Source organism: Sinocyclocheilus rhinocerous, unplaced genomic scaffold, assembly GCF_001515625.1.
Source record: "Sinocyclocheilus rhinocerous isolate Xijiao unplaced genomic scaffold, SAMN03320098_v1.1 scaffold1858, whole genome shotgun sequence".
Lineage (NCBI taxonomy): Eukaryota > Metazoa > Chordata > Actinopteri > Cypriniformes > Cyprinidae > Sinocyclocheilus > Sinocyclocheilus rhinocerous.
Window position 1 is genome coordinate 957,292 of NW_015647052.1, and position 19,929 is coordinate 977,220.

The following is a 19,929-nucleotide window of genomic DNA, read 5'->3' on the forward strand; positions in this document are numbered from 1 at the left end:
GTTCAAAAGTTTAACCGTTTATTTTTAAAAGAATTGAATAGGCTAGCTACTCTGTTCAGAAAGGATGCATTAAAATACAAATTTAAAAAATACTGTTATTTTCAATTTTCTATTCACAAAAAAAATCCTGAAAAAATATATTTTCCTTAGAAATATTAAACAGCACAAGTGTTTTATACATTTATACTGATACATTTTCCTACTATTTCACTCTATTTTCAGTACACAAATCATGGAGAATGATATTCGGTATTATTTGCATGTCTATGACAGCGCACTGCGTATTTATAGCCAAAAGAAATCTGAATATCAAACCGCAAACTATCTTTACTGCGGTCTTCAACCCGCCTCTTACGAAGGATCACATGTGACCGTGTCTTAGCAACGTTATGCGTGGGTATTAATTAGACTGGATAAGTAAAGAACAACTAGAGACATTTGTATTGGTAAGATTACAAGTATTATTGCACTTATGTTCGCCTATTACTCAAATTTAAACTTTTTAAAAACAGACCTTTGGAATAGGTAATGTTTTCGACTGCACAGTCTAAAGTAGCCTGGCTAACCGACACGCGCAGAGATTCTGGTGGTTCCATCTGTAACATCGTGAATCTGGTTGTTATTCTCCAGCTTTTCCTCTCACAAGTCACAACGAGTAATGTCAACGACAAACAGGACATCTACTGCGTCTGACAGGACAGATGCTGAAACTGAAGACGCGGGTGAGCAGAAAAACACAGAGGACAATCAGGTAGAGAAAGAATTACATGACGAAGATGAAGAAGAAGGAGCACGAGAGGTTGAACAAGGAAGAAGTGAACTCTACAGTCTGCGGGAGAATACTGCGGATTCACAAGTTTACACAGCCACATCACTGTCTGTCATTCCCAAAGAGACCACAACCAAAACCCACCCTGTGGTAATGATTTGATCAAATTACCCATTTAATTACCTTTAATTAATTCGTCCACAATGCAATTGCAATGTTATGTCACAGTGTCTTTAAACATTTTTTTTTAATGTTTCACAATGATAAGAAGTCATATAATATGCATGAGAGTTTGCTTTAGGAACTAACAATACTATTCAAGAAACTATAATGATCTTGTGAAGTAAAAATTCAATTATTGTCAAAAAGCAAAAACGTATTAATGCTATAACTAAACCTCAGTTTACTCACACCTTTATCTAAATCTTTGTGCTTTGCACTTGCAGGTCCTTGAATGGGCTTATGGGATGAATCAAACTCTACCTGTTCTCAGCCTGCAGGATGAAGACAGACTTGTCATCTTGTATATTTGTGCTCATGTTGCTGTCATGTATGATCACACGTCAAATTCTCAGCATCTGTTACAAGTAAGAGGCTCATATGGCTATCTATGAACTAAGGAAGTAAATGACAATAAAGTAAATGTAACCTAAAGCATAAAATCTTATTGTAAACATGTTATTTATGTGCTGCTCGGTGTCTACAAGGCCACTGCAGTCCAATCACCTGTTTGTGTGCTAGTGAAGACAGACGCTGGCTTGTGACAGCTGACATGGGCCAAGACAGTCTAGTTATCATATGGGATGCTTATACGGGGTAACACTGACCCAAATATTGTACATTCCATTAATATCGTTTTTGTAAATCTGCTTAATGGTCTCGAATATGTTTTCCAAAAACCTGTTAAAGTTGCAATGAAACGGAAGTAGCAACAAGTCTTTTCCCCTGTATTGTGACATACATCCAAGTTAAAAAGATTATCAAAAAGAAAAAAATGTTGGGCTGGACTTGGTTCTATCCATCGGTTGTTAATTGGATGGAGGCAAATTGGCTGAATGCAAGCTTGCAGTTGATTGTAAGAAAGGGGTGGGGTTTAGGCTGACTAAATGATTGGATAAGTCTGGCATATGTCATCAGAGAGAAGTCTGTCGTTTCACCCTAAAATCAAGCTATGACATTTTGATTAAGAATTATGAGGTCAAAATTATGTGTCATTCACAATAGGATCTATAACATGCATTTACAAAATAGACAGGGTGAATTTTCATTTCATTCCAATCCATAACATGTTGCAGGATTACTGTGCGGACATTGCTTGACTGTCATCCAGAGGGAGGAGTTTCTGCCTTGGCACTATCAAAAGGATTCAAAATATCTAGCGACTGTTGGAGCTGGAGCAGCACAGGTCTGAAACCTAACATTTTATATTATCTATCATATTTTTACATACACTCACTGTAGATATCCTATTGTCATCTTAAATGAATGAGGAGTCTGGTATTCTCAACATCTATTCTATTAAGTGAAATGTGCTTAACAAAGATGATTGCAGTAAAAAGATCAAATGAAATAACAGAATATTATTACAGGCTACAAATACACTGGTCTGTGTACTTTTTTTCTGTGTTTCAGGCAGCGAGTGTGTGTTTGGACCTGGACAGATGAAAGTGAAAGCCCAGAATGTTAAGTTGACCTCAGCCCAAAATATGGTTGCCAGGTATGTTGCAAAATTGTGTGTTGATGTGGTTAATACACAGAGGCAACACATAGAGGGTTGTAGAACAACAATGTCTTAATTCCACATTTATTGTTTATTTAGGAATACTGCTTGTCACATCAAATATTAAATAAACTTTTTCCATGTTTTCCCAGAATCAAATACTTTTCAATCCCTCTGACAACACACAGTTGGTCAGCAACAGCGGCACTCAGGTTCTCTTCTACAACTGGGTAGGAATTAATTAATTATTTACATTACTGATTTACTAGTTTAGTTGTCTTTGTATATAATAATGCATTCTGCTGCTCAGGAAAGGGGACATCTGGAATACTCAGTTCCTGAAATTACTGACCAGGTTGGAAGAAGAATCTTTCATCAGACTGAATTTTTGTGCTGTTGTGATGTTATTCTTCTCTGCCTTTGGCATTGACCTCTTGCAAATCTGTCCCCATTCAGACCTTCAATATGGTGCTAGGTTCCCTGAGCCAGTCCATCTTCCACTACGATGGTGTGCAGGCTTTTACAGCCACCTCTGCTGGGAATATAGTTCTCTGGGACAAGCAGACTGAATCTGTCTCTCATCAACCAGTAGAGAGGAAAGCCATAAAACTTGTGCCTCTCCAGAAGGAAGCAATCACTGTACTGACTTTGACTGACAGGTATATATGACACATACAGTAGATACAGTATATGGCAAATGAGTGCATTAGGATTTTTCAAATAAATTCCTAAAGCCTATTTCATTTTCACCTGCTGTGCTACACTTTGCTATCCATTTGATGTTGATCCTGTCTGACATTATTTTATGCAATTATATTATGTGTATACTGTCAAGTTTTATAGTAACAGGCGATGTGAATGGCCACATCAAATTCTATGATAGAAATCTCAAGCTCATCAACGTGTACAATGAGTTTAGCTTGGATCCCATCAGATCCATCTCCTTTTCCAAAGAAAAGCCCTCCATTAGCGGCCTGGGATATCCAAAAGACTGCACACTGGATGCCAAGCCATTTGTCATAAGGTGAGGGACTCAGATTCATTATGATAAATGTGCCATAATAAAATAATGCTTTTTTTGTGTGTGTGTGTATTTTATGTGCAAGTCAGGATAATAAATATGAATTATTCTATATGAAAAGAATATTTAAAAACCTTTTAGAAAAAAAACTTTCCTTCACTGAATTAGCATTTATTTAAAAGATATTTTGAAGAAAGTTCTCATTATTATATTTTTACACATACCTCAGCAATATGATGCATTTCAAGTCCTCAGTTAAAAGCTAAAACTGATAACAAGAGTGCGGTGCTTAGATTGGATGCACCCATCCATGTAAAAAAAAAAAGTACATTTAGATATTCAATTTAGTCAGTGAGTATGCGTAAAGGGGAATACGAATACAATTCTGCTTATCATTTACTCACCAGAATGTCATTCCAAATCTGTATAACTTTTTCTGCTGAACATAAAAGTAGATATTTTGAAGAATGTTGGTAACCAAAAGTTTTGGTGACCATTGACTTCCATTTGTATGGACAAAAACACTGAGACATTCTCAAAATATCTTCTTTTGTGTTCCACAGATGACGGTAATTCACAAAGGTTTGGAACAACATGAGGGGGTAGTACATGATGTCAGAATTTTAATTTCTTTAAAGTATGGTATTAACCATACTATTAATTTTCATCTGTTTATACTACCATTTGAAGGCAGGCATATAGTGGCAACATCATTCAATTGTAAACTCTCTATAATGCAATAAAATGTTTCTCTCCTTCCATTTACAGAAACTCATGCAACTGCAGTACATGTTTATGCACAGAGAAATGTTCCACAGACCCTTCTGAAGGAACATGCAGAACCTCTGGAAGCAGTTGCCTGCCATCCTAAACAGCCACTAGTAGCTATGGGCAGCCACAGTGGCACCATTAAGGTTTGGGATTGTGAGCGTAAAGAGATCTATATTTCCTATATGTATTTTTCTTATTTCAGGACACTGGAAAAGCTGTGATATTGCTCCGTCGGTGTAAAGAGGGGACCCAGGAGATTTGGAAGTACCAAGGCAGGCACCACTCGCATTATAAACCCATTCAGGGCCTGCTGTTTGGAGTGGATTTAGACAACAGTCAGCCTCGCCTCCTCTCTCTTGGCATGGATCGCATGCTGGTGAGTCCCTGTGTTCCTGTATGATCTTGCTGCCTTAGTATGTGTTTATCTTGTTGAACTGTGTTAAACGTATCACATCTATCCTGTCTGTTCTGAACAGGTGGAGTATGATCTGCAGACCAGTGGTGAAATCGTGAGTTTTGATCGTATTGAGCAAAGTGCTGTGCCCACTTGCATGGTGTGGTATCCTCCTCTGACACCCGAACACTTCCTCCTTACAGCTTCCAACCTGTATAAGATGAAGCTCTTCAATGCTACCTCCAAAATGTGCAGGTTTGCAGTTTTCCTATAGGTAGAACAAATAGAAATAGCACTGAAATAACAGCAATCTGGTTGATTTGTTTGCATAATTTCAAATGAACCAAAAGCCAAACTATTCTGTCTCAAAGTGATTCGTAGAGAAACTAAAATGGAAAAAATTAATACACAAACCTCACATTGGATAATAGAATGGGATTTAAGGATATTTTATTAATATGACATTCTTCTGATCCAAAAGGGAAATAAGTTAGTAATTCTGTTAAGATAAACATCTCTGTTATGACTACGGTCAAAGGAATAGAAGATTGATCCTAAGTACATTTGTCATCATCCATAAGTGAAGGGAAATTATTTCATGTTAAGTGAGGTAATACTAATTTAAAGGTCAGTGGATTTACAGGTTTCCTGAAGCTCAAAATAATTAAATAGGCTGTCAACCAAAAGGGAAAAAAATTATCTGATTTTATTGCTTGGATTTTTAAAGTAAAACACACTGAATAATATATATTACATTATGCATAGCTAGGGTAAACACAATATAAACAGGTAATAGGAAAATGAAATGGCCCTCTTTAACATTCTAAACCTTAACTATTGGATAGTATTATTATTTATTGAATTGGGTTAGGATAACAGATCTGTAAATCAGTTTATGCTCTAGGTGGGATTAAAATAAAAACTAGCAGAATATTGCTAGTTACTGTCTGTTTTTACTGTGCCTATGGAAATATTTACAAACAAAGCCACAGCAGTGTTTTGTTCCTAAATGAATGAGCGTTTTCAAGGAATAGGTTGAGTGAAAGATACAATTTCGTTCCTGAATGAACAGTATGTTTGAACGAATCGATTAGAGTGAATGATTCAATGACTTACTCATAAAGATGATCACTGGTTGCCACCTACTGGCATACTGAGTGAGAAAGTAAGGGAATGTTATTTATATTTTAGTTATATTATTTTATGCTGATATGAACAGAACTGAATTTAATGAAATAATTTTTTCAGTCTACTATATTGTTAACCAGTTTTCATAGTTGCTCTGCAGATCAAAGAATTTCCTTTTTCTAATCTCTTGAAAATTCAAAATTAAGTCATTTAAAAAATTTTTTTTTTTTCAGATTTTGTATATCTGTTCATGATAGTGTGCTTTGCACAGAAAAACAGTCTTCGGGCCCTCTTATGGTTCTCCAGTGAAAAAGATGGCCATTCTACCTGCATCTAAGGATGGCGACCCTAATTCTCGTTACATGGCATATATAACACAAGGTAAGGTATAAAGTGTTTCAGTCCTCATAAACAAACCATGCATTTGATATTAATTACTCTTCTGTACTGATCACATTGTATCAGCATGAGCCATCATGCCAGTTTTATTGCCTTTACTATGATTTAATTATTTAAATCTCCTTTTCATTCCTGTTTTCTCTCTTTGATGTAGGTTGACATTCAGATTCTGCCTCTGGATGGAAACCCTCACAAGTCCTTTGCAATGATCTGCCACTCAACAAGTGTGTCAACTCTGGCTTGCTCATATGATGGTAGATATGCTTTTACTGCTGGAGGACAGGACTGCACTGTCTTTTCATGGGAGCTCAGTTTGTCGTAAGTTTGGAGAACATGCATCCCATGCAGAAGTCCACTGGTTTTTGCAGTTGACTAGTCAACTAAGTCATAATATATCAAATAGTTGCTAATTTAATATGAGGTCATAAAATGCGTGTGTAGTATAATAGTTGTATAATAATGAATTAAAAAAGGTTTTTTTTAGGATAGTTTGGACACATGCTTGAAATTGTAACTATGTACAGCTTATTGTGTTTGCCACCTCACAGTTCTGTCGTCACAGAATTAGCTTCTGCTTTTCACTCATTCGAATCATCATTATCATTAGAGGCATCAGCTGCTCTAGAAGGGAAGGACATGCTGCCCTTCTACAATATTCTGGAGGGAGGACGAGATGGACAGCTCTTCTTGGTTTGAGATCTCTGTTCTAATGCTTTCTTTTTTCTCATTGTCCCATGTGCAGGTCAAAAATTACTTTTTGTAGCAGTTTTTCAGCATTTACCTAATTTCATTCTAATAATTAGTTTCATGATGCCAGTAGAGAGCAAATGTTATGATTTGTCCTTTAGGAAATGGAGGATTTTTTACTACGGTCAACTACAGAATCAGGACCTTGACACCATGGAAACACGACTTGTGTCCACACGCATCCCTCTAGCTGATGTGCCCTTCTTAATGAGAGCGCTTGGCTTCTATCCCACAGAGCAAGAGGTACGAGCATTGTTGCAATCACCAGTTGAGTCTACCACACAGATCTGTCATCGATATGTGGACTACCACTCAATCTTTTGTCAAACACATGGTTGTTCTGTTTTGTTGAAGCACGAAGACATGCAAAATGAGGTGAAGTTCATCCGCTATGCTGAAACCAGAATTTATGTGATGGACATCGATTTGGAGGAGTACATAAAACTGTATGTCAACCACAGACCTGCCTCTGGCATTTCCAGACAGGAGCTGTGCAATGCCTTTCAGGTGCTTGGAAAGCCAGACGAGGGGGAGCTGATAAACTATTGACAGGGATGAACTGCTGGAGTTACTGCAGGCTAGAGGTAAATACATTTTCATGAGTTTTATCAGTACTTTACATGTGTTAACTTGCATATGAGATACCAGAGAAAGAATTATTATAATTAACAGAGAAAGACTTTGGCTAGAATAGGAACTACTTGTATGTTCATTTCAGGTGAACATATGACCGAGGATGACTTGGCTGAATGTTTTACAACTCTTTTAGGTATTAGTGCAGAGGGAGGCAGTTGCACAGGTATGCAGAAGTCCTGCGAACCACCATACTGATGGACAAATTTGATGGCTTACTGCCTGAATGCTAGGTCTGACGACACGTGTCAGCGTTTCCAGGTTCATGAAATGAACAGTGCTCATAAACAGCTGTTGAGATAGTAGTCTCACTTGAAAAGGATTAGAGACTTGGACCTGGAACCTGTACCTGATAACGGGGTGGTTTGGGGTTTCGAGTGATCAGATAAATGTGCATGAAAAAGTGTAGCTTGTCTTTGCAGATGACATAATATGTGTCATCTGTACTGTATGACCATCACAGAATTTGAATAACTTCTTAATGTCAAGGAATGTTTGGCCAAAAAAAATTCCTAGTGAATTTTAAAATATAGCCTACCAATGTTTTAATCTGTCCCATGTCGGTCTGTCCCACACAGGATCTCTTTTAGAGAGAGCGCTACCCCCTGAAATCAGCATGGAGACATTCGCCACAGATATCTTGGGGGTTTCTGCAGCCACCCAGGAACTTCCTCAAGAACATGGGCACCATCTATAACATCTGAACCTTTCTGAAACTAATAATGTATGCAATCAAATAATGTTTGATTTATAGCCTGTCTAGTAGAACAGTATTTTTTGCGGTTACTAAGCTGTTGCTTCGGTGTATTTTCATATTTGAGTGTTTAACACTTTTCTGAAACGCAGATATCAGATCACACGGAAATAAACGTTGTTGTTTGCCAACCTACTGTCGATTGTCAGTCTGTTTTTTTCCAGACACGTGTGTGGCTGTCGTAGTCATCGTTTCGATTTGTTAGTCTCACTCAACAATCTGTTAAAATATCGTTTTCATTGCTCTGTTCGCTAAACAAAAGAGCGAAACGCGTACCCGCATTGACCGTGTTTCTCTTGCTTGCTTCCAGGGCATTTGGCTTCAGCGCAGGCGCACAAACCCCGCCTCTCTCCTGTGCGGTGTGCATTCGCATTGTGTCTAAACAGGCAGCGAGCAAAAAGATATTTTACCAACAGCAGTAATGTCGGGCAGGTCGGTTCGAGCGGAGACGCGGAGCAGGGCGAAAGATGACATCAAGCGGGTTATGGCTGCAATTGAAAAAGTGCGGAAATGGTAAGAGAGCGTCTACAGTTAACGAAGAGTACAGACAGCCTGTGGGGGAGGAGAGACAACGAGAAACAATGAAATGAAAGTAAAGAGAGCGTTTATTCCACTCCAATTTCAGTCAGATGTGCTGTTTCTTCGCGCGGCTGCTCTTTTTGTCGGCTTTTTAAAAATTAGTTAGGAAAAATGTAGATCGCATTTTTCTTCCATTAAATTTTTTATGTGGGTTGAACCTAGAAGCCATTTCGTTGCAGTCACATGAAGGCTTTGCTGTTTGAGCCTGTAATGCCGGCTGAATAGTAACCGAACGGGCTGACATGAGGAACTCGAGTCATGCATCCGTACCGAACAAAAAGTGCCGCTGAACGGATGTTTGACTCGTTCATCTCATCTGAGAGCGAGTGACTCGCGCTCCTGAGCAACGGCGCGTGAGAAGAGTTTTATCCACGCGCGGGGCTTTAAACTCAGCGCGGAGCTCGAGCTTCGCCTCCACTTTCACACTCCTAAACATTTTGCTTAAACTTTAGTGCAACTTAAATCACAATGCTTTTTATAGTCATACATCCGTACCGAGCAAAAAGTGCCGCTGAACGGACGTTTGACTTGTTCACCTCATCTGAGAGTGAGTGACCCGCGCTTCTGAGCGACGGTGCGTGAGAAGTTTTATCCACGCGCGGGGTTTTAAACTCAGCGCGGCGCTTCAGCTTCGCCTCCACTTTCACACTTGTCCGGGGACTGCTGAACATTTTGCTTAAACTTAGTGCAGCTTAAATTAAAATACATTTTACAACAGAAAAGTCATGAGATTAACAATAACCACAACATCAGTATATTACTAAACGTATACAAATTATCCAAAGAGTAAATAATGATTATTTTGGTAACACAAGTGTGAATGAACTTTTGACTGTCCTAATATTTGACCTAGTAAAATGATTTTAAAATTGTAAATGTAATTACGATAACTAGTATTGTTCTACACAACCATTCAGTCTCCACAAAGTACAGTATTGCAGAAAGACTTGACCTCACTTTAAAATTTGTATATTTATAGCAAAAAAGTATAGGTGCCTTGTTGATATCCTCGCCTTGGAATTATAAGGTTCTGTCTGCATTCTGAGCAGTTTCGAGATATTGAGCTTTTTTTGCATTCCATATAGTGATATGTGGAACAAGTCTCTTTCATACATCAGTCCCAAAATGTACACAACTTTAAAAAAAAAACATCACATAATGTAAATAAGTTGTCAGAATAAGAATATGTGAAAACTCAATTTTGACAAAAATGGCAGATAGAACCTTATAATTCCAAGGTGACGATATGTTACCAGCTGTATTGCATATTCTGGAAATATTGCACAATAAATACTTCTGCAGAGATGCCTATAAATTTAAATGTTGAAATAATTAATCCCTTTTTAAACTCATTTGTTTTCGGTCTTGTCTTTGATATCTAACAATGACATGCATCTCCAGGGAGAAGAAATGGGTGACTGTTGGAGACACGTCACTGCGAATCTACAAGTGGGTACCAGTGACAGAGCCCAAGTCAGATGATGTAAGTGAACTTTAATCACCATAATATACTGTTATTGCAATTCTGGTTGATACTGATTGCCCAATAATTATTTTCATGTTATGGCCAATATAACAGATAAATCTCTTGTTCCCAAAAATGAATAAAAAAACAATACTAAAATATTGATTATTGGCATTGGAATATTGATACAATATTTTGAGGTAAAATATCATGATATAATGATTTTTTGAAATATATTTGTTTTACTTTATTTTTAAATTAGTAAAGGTAAAGTCATAGTGGCATTGAGGTTACTAGTGCCAAATCTTTGTGTCTGTGTGTGTGTGTGTGTGTGTGTGTGTGTGTGTTGGTGGCCCAGATCATTAAACGTTTTAGTTGTAGCATCACACACACAAAGCCAATATTATTCTACACTATATCTTTTAGATTTTGTTAATTGGTTCATTATTCTCCTCATGGTTTAATTGCAAAAAAAAAAAAAAAAAATTTGCATTTGACAATGCACTTATTTCTGTCACACAGAAGAACAAAAACAAGAAGAAAGGCAAAGATGACAAATATGGCTCTGAGGTCACGACCCCTGAGAACAGCTCTTCTCCTGGAATGATGGATATGCATGGTAATGCTGTAGACCTGACAGTTATCAGACTCCAATCACATCTCAAAATAATCCTCAGACAGTGTTTTTTAGGCTATGTTATTTGGCGATTATTGTAATTTATAGTGGTTTTTAAACCAAATTGTGATCTTTGTGATTCATAAACATTTGATCTAATAGGGATTTCTGCAATATTTAAAGTATGCCAGAAATGACCTGTAATTTCACGTCAATTATTCATTTTTAATTATTATTATTATTAATGGATTTCAATGGGCCGTTATCCTTCTTAACCAATAGAGGGGGTTGATGAAACTGTTTTACTACACATTAATTGGTCAATTACTATTCTATCTTGTAACCATCTATTAACAGTCATATACTGCTTGAAAGTTTTTCCAAGCATTTCTCAAATCATTTGCAACACCCTTTTAATCGTGTTTCTGTTTTCCACATACAGACGATAACAGTAACCAGAGCTCCATTGTAGACTCCTCCCCACTGAAGCAAGAGACCAGCAACAACACTAGTCCTGCACCTGAACCCATGGCAGCTTCTCAGAATGACAGCAATGACTTGAAAAGTGACCAATATCCTTCCAAGCAGCCTTCATCTGTTCAGGATCATAAGAGTGGTTAGTCACTGCAGTGAGGCCTCTACGAAATCATTGTCCTCTTTTCTCTATCTGTCTGAGCTGTTGGGATTTTTGGGGCTCTCTAATAGCACTTCTTTATTTTCAGAACAAAACCACTGCTCATCAGGTTCTATAACAGCCAAAAGGGACAGCAAGTCACAGGGGGATTCAGAGCACTTTTTAGACTCTTCCAACTCAGCCCAGGTACATGCTTACAGCTAAAAAAAAGAATAAAAAAAAAAGTTTATATATACCAGCTGTGTTTTCTGCTTTATAACCAACTTAATGGTTTCTTTTGAAGGAATTGGATGATGGTGCTCCCCCAAGCAAAAAAGGGAAAACCGATTCTTCCTCTGAAGAAAGTTAACTATCTTCTCCCAGCTGTCAGGCATTTGCGATCCCCGTCTCTTATCCTGAAACACATCACAACATAGGAGGTTTTCTTCAGTTCTACACTCTCATATATTCACTTTAATCCAGAAAACCTGTCTGTTGTGGTCATTTTTAGTGTAGAGGGCATGATTGGATCATCATTGTATGAGTAAAGGTAATGAATCAAGCTGTGAGAAATTGTGTGTACTGATCCTAAAACAGTTCATGCTGCCCTACAATCACTACATGCTATTTCTTTTGCTAAGATAAGTATTGTCAATTGAAACGGCACTGGAACTGCCATAGCTTTTACAAATTGGCATTGATATCAACTGCCACTTGCAATTTAAAAAAAAAAGAATTTATCACTCACCTTTTCTAGTTCACTCAGGAAGGTCAACACACTGTTTTTAAAATCACGCTGAAAGTAACTGATTTCTGCTGCTGTAGTTTAGTGAGATTTCACCATAAGTAGCTAAATATTAAAAAAATGCAAATGGTACTAGTCACAAGTTATTCAACTTCTCCTGTGAAGATCATAGCTTGTAGCATAGGCCCTGCTTGGTTGAGTACTTTTGTGTTACTGAGGAAAGGAATGTTTTTTTGTTTGTTTTTTGTCTTGTCTTGCCTGTCTACACACTTCTCCAAGTGCCCACATTTTGGTTCTCTCTCTCTCTTTAAAGTCAAGTAAGCCACAACTGTTCATTTTCACTAATGCTCAAACTGGTGTTCAAACCAAGCTTTGAAATGCTGGTTGCCATTTCAACAGCACTACAACCTTCAAATGTACACAAGGGATACAATAATAACATAATTTTAATACGTCAAATTCACAAATAACTGTTCCTTTTAGCAGCAACTGTACTGACCACATGTGTCGTCGTCCAAGGAAAAACGTGACTGATTAGATTGTAACACAGGCAGGTTATGGGTAGACAGCTGTGTGAATACCTCATACTCAGACCAGCAGTGCTGGAATGTGAACACTAAGTATGACTTTCTCAAAATTACTCTATGTATGCTTGAAAAATAAAATGTATATATTTATACGATTACGTTTTTGCTACCCTTATGTTTTTGCCACAGTATTTCGCCAAACTATTGCCTTCTGTAGTTCAATCTTTAAAACTTTTAGCAAAATGTATTCATTGGGATCATATTGTTTTTTTTTCTCTTTCCCAGTCTATAATAGAAATGTCTTGTACAGAGCTATGGATGTGTCTAACCTATTTATTCCACATGTAGTTTATTGGTTTTCTAAAAAATAAAAATAAAATAATATTTCCTTTGAATACTCTTGAAAGTGCATTTTGTTAAAAATCAAACCTGAATTTGCTATGAATAGCAAAGATGAGCTTGATTTCCTGAGATTGTAGTACAAATTTTACTGCACATGAGTTTAAAGACTAGTTTAATGACTAATAAATCATAACATGAAGATGTGAAAATAAAGTGAAACAGTTAAAACGAACTGATAATGTAGTGTGCAAGAGATGTCTGAATGTGCTAAAACCCAACAAGGATTCATTGCAGATTGGATGTGATGATATGAGAAATGCTCACTAGCTTACACAACTTTCACATGTGTTGTGGAAGAACAACTGACATGGCCTACAGTAATACCTGTCAAGATGCTAAAAAAAACAATCACTCTATTTTAATGCCAGTTTTCTATTTGTTTTTCACTATGCGTCTGAAAGTGAGGTTGATGCGTGGCATTTTGACCTTTTTTCTGACTGGAAGACTGTGATACCAGTATGTGTTTGTGGGATAGTTCATGAGCAGTAGACTCCCGTGAGCCAGCTCCAGCTTCACAGGCTCAATCTGACGTTTGCTAGAACCAGTTCGCGCATCCTTATGTCGGAAAATGAAGTCACGGGCAGCCCCTAGAGATACAGAGGCAATAGGGCAGGCAGGATCGAGTTCCCGTCATCATCCCGATGCTCTCCAATGTGATCACGACCATCATTATATCTGATGGTGCAAACGCAAACCAAAAACATACTTTCCTCACTTTGAAAGAACATTTTTTCTATGTTATGCAATGCACCTCTTCAGGTTCATGGGGAGGACAGTCATGTCCATGTCAATAGCAGACAGTTAAATTACCTGTTTATCAAAACAAAGTTGAACGTATGGCCTGTTGCCTTCGTAACAGCATCTCGAATGTGTTCCAAAGTGGGAGTCCATGGTTTAGCCAGGAGATGGACTCCAGAGAAAGAGTACATCAGTCCTTCGTCGCCGTATGTTGCTTGCTTCCTTGGAACACTGTATGACTTTCCATACACTTGTAGTTTAGCTTTGTCACCTTCAGAGAAAATGGAAACAAAACATTTCAAACATTGGACACTATTACAATCACCATCCAAACAACAACAGGATTCAGTGCTATATTAATATAGCTCACAGCATATGATACAAGTATAATAATGAAGTTAGATTGTTTAACATGATAACATCATGTATGTTTCCTGTATCTGTAACGCCAATATACACTACCGTTCTAAAGTTTGGGGTCAGTTTAAAAAAATTATACTTTTATTCAGCAAGGACTCATTAAATTGATTAAAAGTGACAAAGACTTATAATGTTACAAAATATTTCTATTTCAAATAAATGCTGTTGAACTACATCAAAGAATCCTGAAAAAAAGTATCAAGGTTTCCACAAAAATATTAGAAGTACTGTTTTCAACACTGATAATAATAATAAGTTTTTTGAGCATCAAATCAGCATATTTGAATGATTTCTGAAGGATCATGTGACACTGAAGACTGGAGTAATGACTGCTAAATATTCAGCTTTGTAATCAAAGGAATAAACGATATTTTAAAGGGGACATATCATGAAAATCTGATTTTTTCCGCATTTAAGTGCTATAATCGGGTCCCCGGTGCATCTACTAACCCAGAAAACGTGAAAAAGGACAACCCAGTAACTTTGTTTTGGTAAGCCTTTCTCGGCAAGCATGTGAAAAAACGAGCCGCTCAGATTTCGCTCCCCTAGTGATGCAGGAAGGGGATCTTAATATAATATCACCTCCCCTTAATTTGCACTTTTCCCACTCACGGCGCTGCTGTCACTCAATATACGCAGATCTAATATAAACATGCGATTTCTTTCCCAGCTGTTTACCTTCACAGACATAACCGACTGTGTTTTTGTAACTTGTGTGTTTTAAACATAAACTTCTGTGTATTTGAAAGTTTAAGTGCAATAAGACATGAAAGAGAACTTAGTTTAGTACTCACATGCCGTGTGACAGCCGCTTTCTGTGTGCGTGCTTCGGATGTGTGCGCTCAGAAAACACTAAACTGAAGTTTACACTGATATGGATTTAAAACGCATGATTTCAGCGCAATATACATGATTATCAAAACCAAACAGATGTTTTTTGGCAGAGTATTTGAGGTACAAGCTGTAAAGGGGTGGGGAGCAGCAGCTCATTTGCATTTAAAGATACAAACACGAAAACAGTGCGTTTCTGCTTCCACTCAAAATGGGCATTTTCAAAATGATATAATAAATGATCTGTGGGTAGAGTGACCAGACATCCCGTTTTTCCCAGGACAGTCCCATATTTCAGCTCTATTTTTAGTGTCCCGACTTATTTTGAAAAAAATCATGTTTTGTCCCGTATTTCCAAATTTCTTTACGACTGGTTGATCAGAGCAAGTAGTAGAAGTGTTCTGTCACGCGAGAACAGCCTAATCAAAGGTAACTAAGCTAAGCTTGTCGTAGGACAAAATTACCATCCAATCACAATTTGTTATCGATTGCAGTAAGTGAAGGTGGGATAGACAGGCGGAATCACGCTGAATGACACACAGAAGCGCTCTCTCGGCCGCGCCCGTGCGATCCCAGTTCTGCGATCAGTTCTGCCTGTGCCTTTATTGTTAAATACACACACAGCTGTCAAAATCTCCATCATGTGGAGTATCCCAGCTGGTTACCTTCACAGACATAACCGACTGTGTTTTTGTAACTTGTGTGTGTTTTAAACATAAACTTCTGTGTATTTGACAGTTTAAGTGCAATAAGACATGAAAGAGAACTTAGTTTAGTACTCACATGCCGTGTGACAGCCGCTTTCTGTGCGCGTGCTTATATAATCACACAAATAACCCACCACACACACACACACACACCTGAGACTTATATTACATCTTGTAAAAAGGGGCATACTAGGTCCCTTTAAAATATATTAAAACAGACTAGTTCTTTTAATTTGTAATAATTAACAATATTACTGTTATTAATGTATTTTTTACCAAATAAAAGCCGCCTTGGTGAACTTAAGAGACTTCTTTCAAGAACAATAGAAAATCTTACTGAACCCAAACTTCTGAACAGCAATGTACATGATATAAGTGTCTTCAATACATGTAAAATACTCCACCTCGTCTTCTAGCTGGTTGAAAAGGTGATCAGCCTCCTCTTTGTCAAATAGCAAACTGCAGTCACAGTCCAATCCCTCTGCCTCAATCTTCTGCCAGGGGATGGGCTGGGAAAACTCCTCTTCCACCTCACACTCCTCTTTGTATTTCTTGAACGGTTCCTCTGTTTTCCATTCATCTGCCTCAACGGCTGATCTTTTTCTGCGCCGAATTACAAACTTACTCATCTAAACACCTGTCGGACAAAACAGAAAAAACGTTTCTCAGACTGTCTGGTTCTATTTTCTAAACCACTTTTAAATGTCAACTTCACTGAACCACAATTGACACAGTACATATGAAATAATTGTTTTAATACAGGTATGGTTCCCACAAACTTCTATCTATATATCATGCATATTTTGACAGCAAAATACAGTTGACAGCAAACCATGAGTAGTGCACTAGGGTTTGTTATCAATGCTTTGGTGGGTGGTTAGTAACACGTGAAAAGAGGCAGCACAGCCCGGATCTTCGTTTATGCACGTGCATTATCTAACTAACTTTGGGGAAAGATTCAGTAGAGTCTCTTACCTGGGTTGCGTTTATGTTTATATAAACCACCCACACTAAATACTTTAATGTTCGAATTCTATCCCATTTTTTTTTTACTTCCAGCATTCGCGGGAGGCACACCTCCGGAAATGTACGTCCGCGTTACTACCGATGTCACGTGATATACAGTACTTTACTTTTCTATGGTTACATATGTCTAACCAAGACCTCTCGTACAGTGAGTAACTAGGAAATCCATGAAAACAAACATTATGCTATGTCTGCGAGTGGAAATACGGAGCCCAAACAGGCCAAACGTAGCTACGTTTTACGTTTTATGTTTAAAAGTTTAAAAAATTAAAAGTGAGAACAACAGCCACAATAAAATAGGTATTTACATTAACCTCGTATTGCTATTGGAAAAAAAAAATTGTATGAAGTATCAACAAGTATGACGTATCTGTAAAATAACATTATGCCTAAGTGTTAGAATCACAATTTTTAATGATCAAACTTACCAGTAAACAAATTGTGATAACTATTCAGAACTGTGGACACCCATCACTATGGCTATAGGCCTATTTAACTAAACAGAGTTTGCAAAGAGGACCATTTCAAAAGTGCAAGATTTTATTCACTGTTGTGAAGAAGACACTGCCATTTTTGACAAATACAATGTTAGTCAAATATACTACTACAAAGACTTTGTCATCCTAAAAGGTTTTATGATCCTAAATGGTCACAGATCATTCCATTATAACTTCCATATATTATTTTCTGTTCATGTGTATTACCTGAATAAGGCTGAAATGGTAAAATGTATTTATTTATATCATTAATCCACTTAAGTTAGTAGTGTGCACAAAAGACAATGAATGAAAAACAGAATGAAGAATTTAGAACTACAGTCATGTCTTCTTAGCAGACTACTCCACATTTTCATAATCATTATCGGTGCTGTTTGCATTCGTCTCATCTGCTTGTGCTGCACTGTTCACATAAATTGCAACCTTATTTTCAGGCCTATTGATGTAAACTGACGAAAACGGTCCTGCAAAAAATAAAATTAAATAAATAAGTAGTGCTATAATAATAATAATGAAAGTAATTCAGGATTTATTTATTACATATTTATTTATAATTATATATATATTATAACTATATATACTCACTTTTCCCTTTGGAGATATTTTTTCTGAACTCATGATCATTCTCTGCAGCAGAAAGGGAATAATTACAACGTCTTAACATTTACTTACAGAATTATTATACAATTATTTTTTCTGTACATCAAATATTAGTATTAAAACCTACTATTTGTGTAAAACAAGAAATACTCATTAAACCTACCATAGATGATTTGATCTTGTCTGGCATCTCGAACTGTAATCACAAAGAGAGAAAGACAATGTTTGAAACGGGATCTTTTAAAATTTGAAACAGTCAAAACTTTCATCAGACCATGTGCTCTTGAAAATGGTCACATGCATGTATCATAGCTGTGCGATTACTGTGAATATAAATAAAGCGCTTACCCTGCTGGCTGTTTGCATAATATGGTTGATCTGATGTTTCTGAAAGAAAGAAATTAAGTTAATTTACTGAGCATGCAAACCTTGCATATTTAGAATTTATTCAGAATTGATCTGATATACTTACTTTTTCGTTTATACACAATGCAACATGTCGTGACCACAAGAAGAAAAATAATAATAGTTGCTCCTCCTGCTATGAAGGGCCAAAAAGACATCACTGTGTCCTCTGAGCTTTCGGATTCACCTTGTTCAAATTCTTCTGCCTTTCAGATAGACCATTTGTAATGTGTAGAAAGAAAAACAAATAGACAGTATATCTAATTTGAACTGGAAACGCATAACCCTATAATTAAATAGTATAAGTATTTAAAAAGTATAAGAAATAAATAGTGTCAGGACACAATAAAATATAAATAACTACGGAATGTCTTTAAAAAATGTGGCCATTTTTGTGGACAAAGTAGCCAACAATGTTTTTACTTACGCGTGTGAACTCCAGTGTCCTGATGGTTAATGCTATAGTTAAAGTCTTCAGCATTTCACAGTGATACAGACCCACATGCCACTGCTACAAACTATAGAGGAGGATGGAGTAGTTTATAGTTTCATATCATTTGGAAGTCTTCTGTTATCCCAAACCTTTTCTGCACCTTCTAGATTGTTCTCTAAAAGTAAATAGAGTTGCACTGGTGTGACATCTCTACTGTCCTGTCTTTTCTGAAAAGAGCCATTTCAAAGAAACAAGAGCATCTCTTTGCTCAAACCTGAGAAACCACAACAATAAACACATGATATTCACCAGTTTCCGTCTGCACTTCACAGGTTGATCAAATGTTGCACAATAATGATGCTTGCTGAGCTTCCTGCTGTTTTACAGTGTTTATAAGCAAACTTTAAATAATTATACGTTATATAATGTCATTTTATAGAATTGTATATTTAATTAGTACATTTCCAAAATGACGGAAACCACAATACACTGTTACATTCTCCTTGCTTAACTCTACAATAAAGTTAAGTTAACTCAAAATGACTGATTACAACCAGATATTTGACCAAAAATAAACCTTACCATTTAGAGATGAAACATGCAGAGTAAAAATACCCCCAGTCCAACACAGAAGGAAGAAATGTATTAATTTTTTTATTTTTTTTCAGACAAACATCAGGAGTGTGTGTTGCAAGCCTTGAAACAATTCACTCTGCTTTGCATAGGGGAAAGTTGGACAAGTGTCTTCTGCCGTCATTTCCTGCTAGCTCTACCTACTTGGCCAGTGTCCTGAAGACAATTTCTATGCTCAGTTGTGTGTTTGTAAGGACTTAATCTTCACTATCACACAAAACCACTGAATTTGTATTAAAGTGGCTTTTTGAATTGAACAAACTTTTAAAAGATGCACATACATATGCTTTTTACTAGGCTGTAAGAAATAAGACATTTGGTTATTTATTTAATATATATTTTTTATTAATATCTTA

The 19,929-nt window shown here is 36.9% G+C and overlaps 1 protein-coding gene and 2 pseudogenes across 1 annotated transcript; 2 read left to right on the forward strand and 1 right to left on the reverse strand.

Moving 5' to 3' along the window:
* Nucleotides 1–658: 658 nt before the first annotated feature.
* Nucleotides 659–8,728, forward strand: LOC107708621 (WD repeat-containing protein 66-like; annotated as a pseudogene).
* LOC107708648 (B-cell CLL/lymphoma 7 protein family member A-like) lies at nt 8,581–12,679 on the forward strand. Its single transcript, XM_016512944.1, has 6 exons — nt 8,581–8,849; nt 10,317–10,398; nt 10,903–10,999; nt 11,439–11,612; nt 11,719–11,816; nt 11,914–12,679. Exons 1-6 carry the CDS (start codon nt 8,758–8,760, stop codon nt 11,977–11,979), a joined length of 609 nt encoding a protein of 202 aa, XP_016368430.1. The 5' UTR covers nt 8,581–8,757; the 3' UTR covers nt 11,980–12,679.
* A 705-nt stretch (nt 12,680–13,384) lies between these two features.
* On the reverse strand, nt 13,385–17,071 carry LOC107708627 (DNA oxidative demethylase ALKBH2-like; annotated as a pseudogene).
* Nucleotides 17,072–19,929: the final 2,858 nt, after the last annotated feature.

Coding starts and splice junctions, on each gene's coding strand:
- LOC107708648 (XM_016512944.1), top strand. CDS start 8,758: ATGTCGGGCAGGTCGGTTCGAGCGGAGACGCGGAGCAGGGCGAAAGAT. Junction 11,613..11,718: donor TGTTCAGGATCATAAGAGTG/GTTAGTCACTGC, acceptor CTTTATTTTCAG/AACAAAACCACTGCTCATCA. Junction 11,817..11,913: donor ACTCTTCCAACTCAGCCCAG/GTACATGCTTAC, acceptor TTTCTTTTGAAG/GAATTGGATGATGGTGCTCC.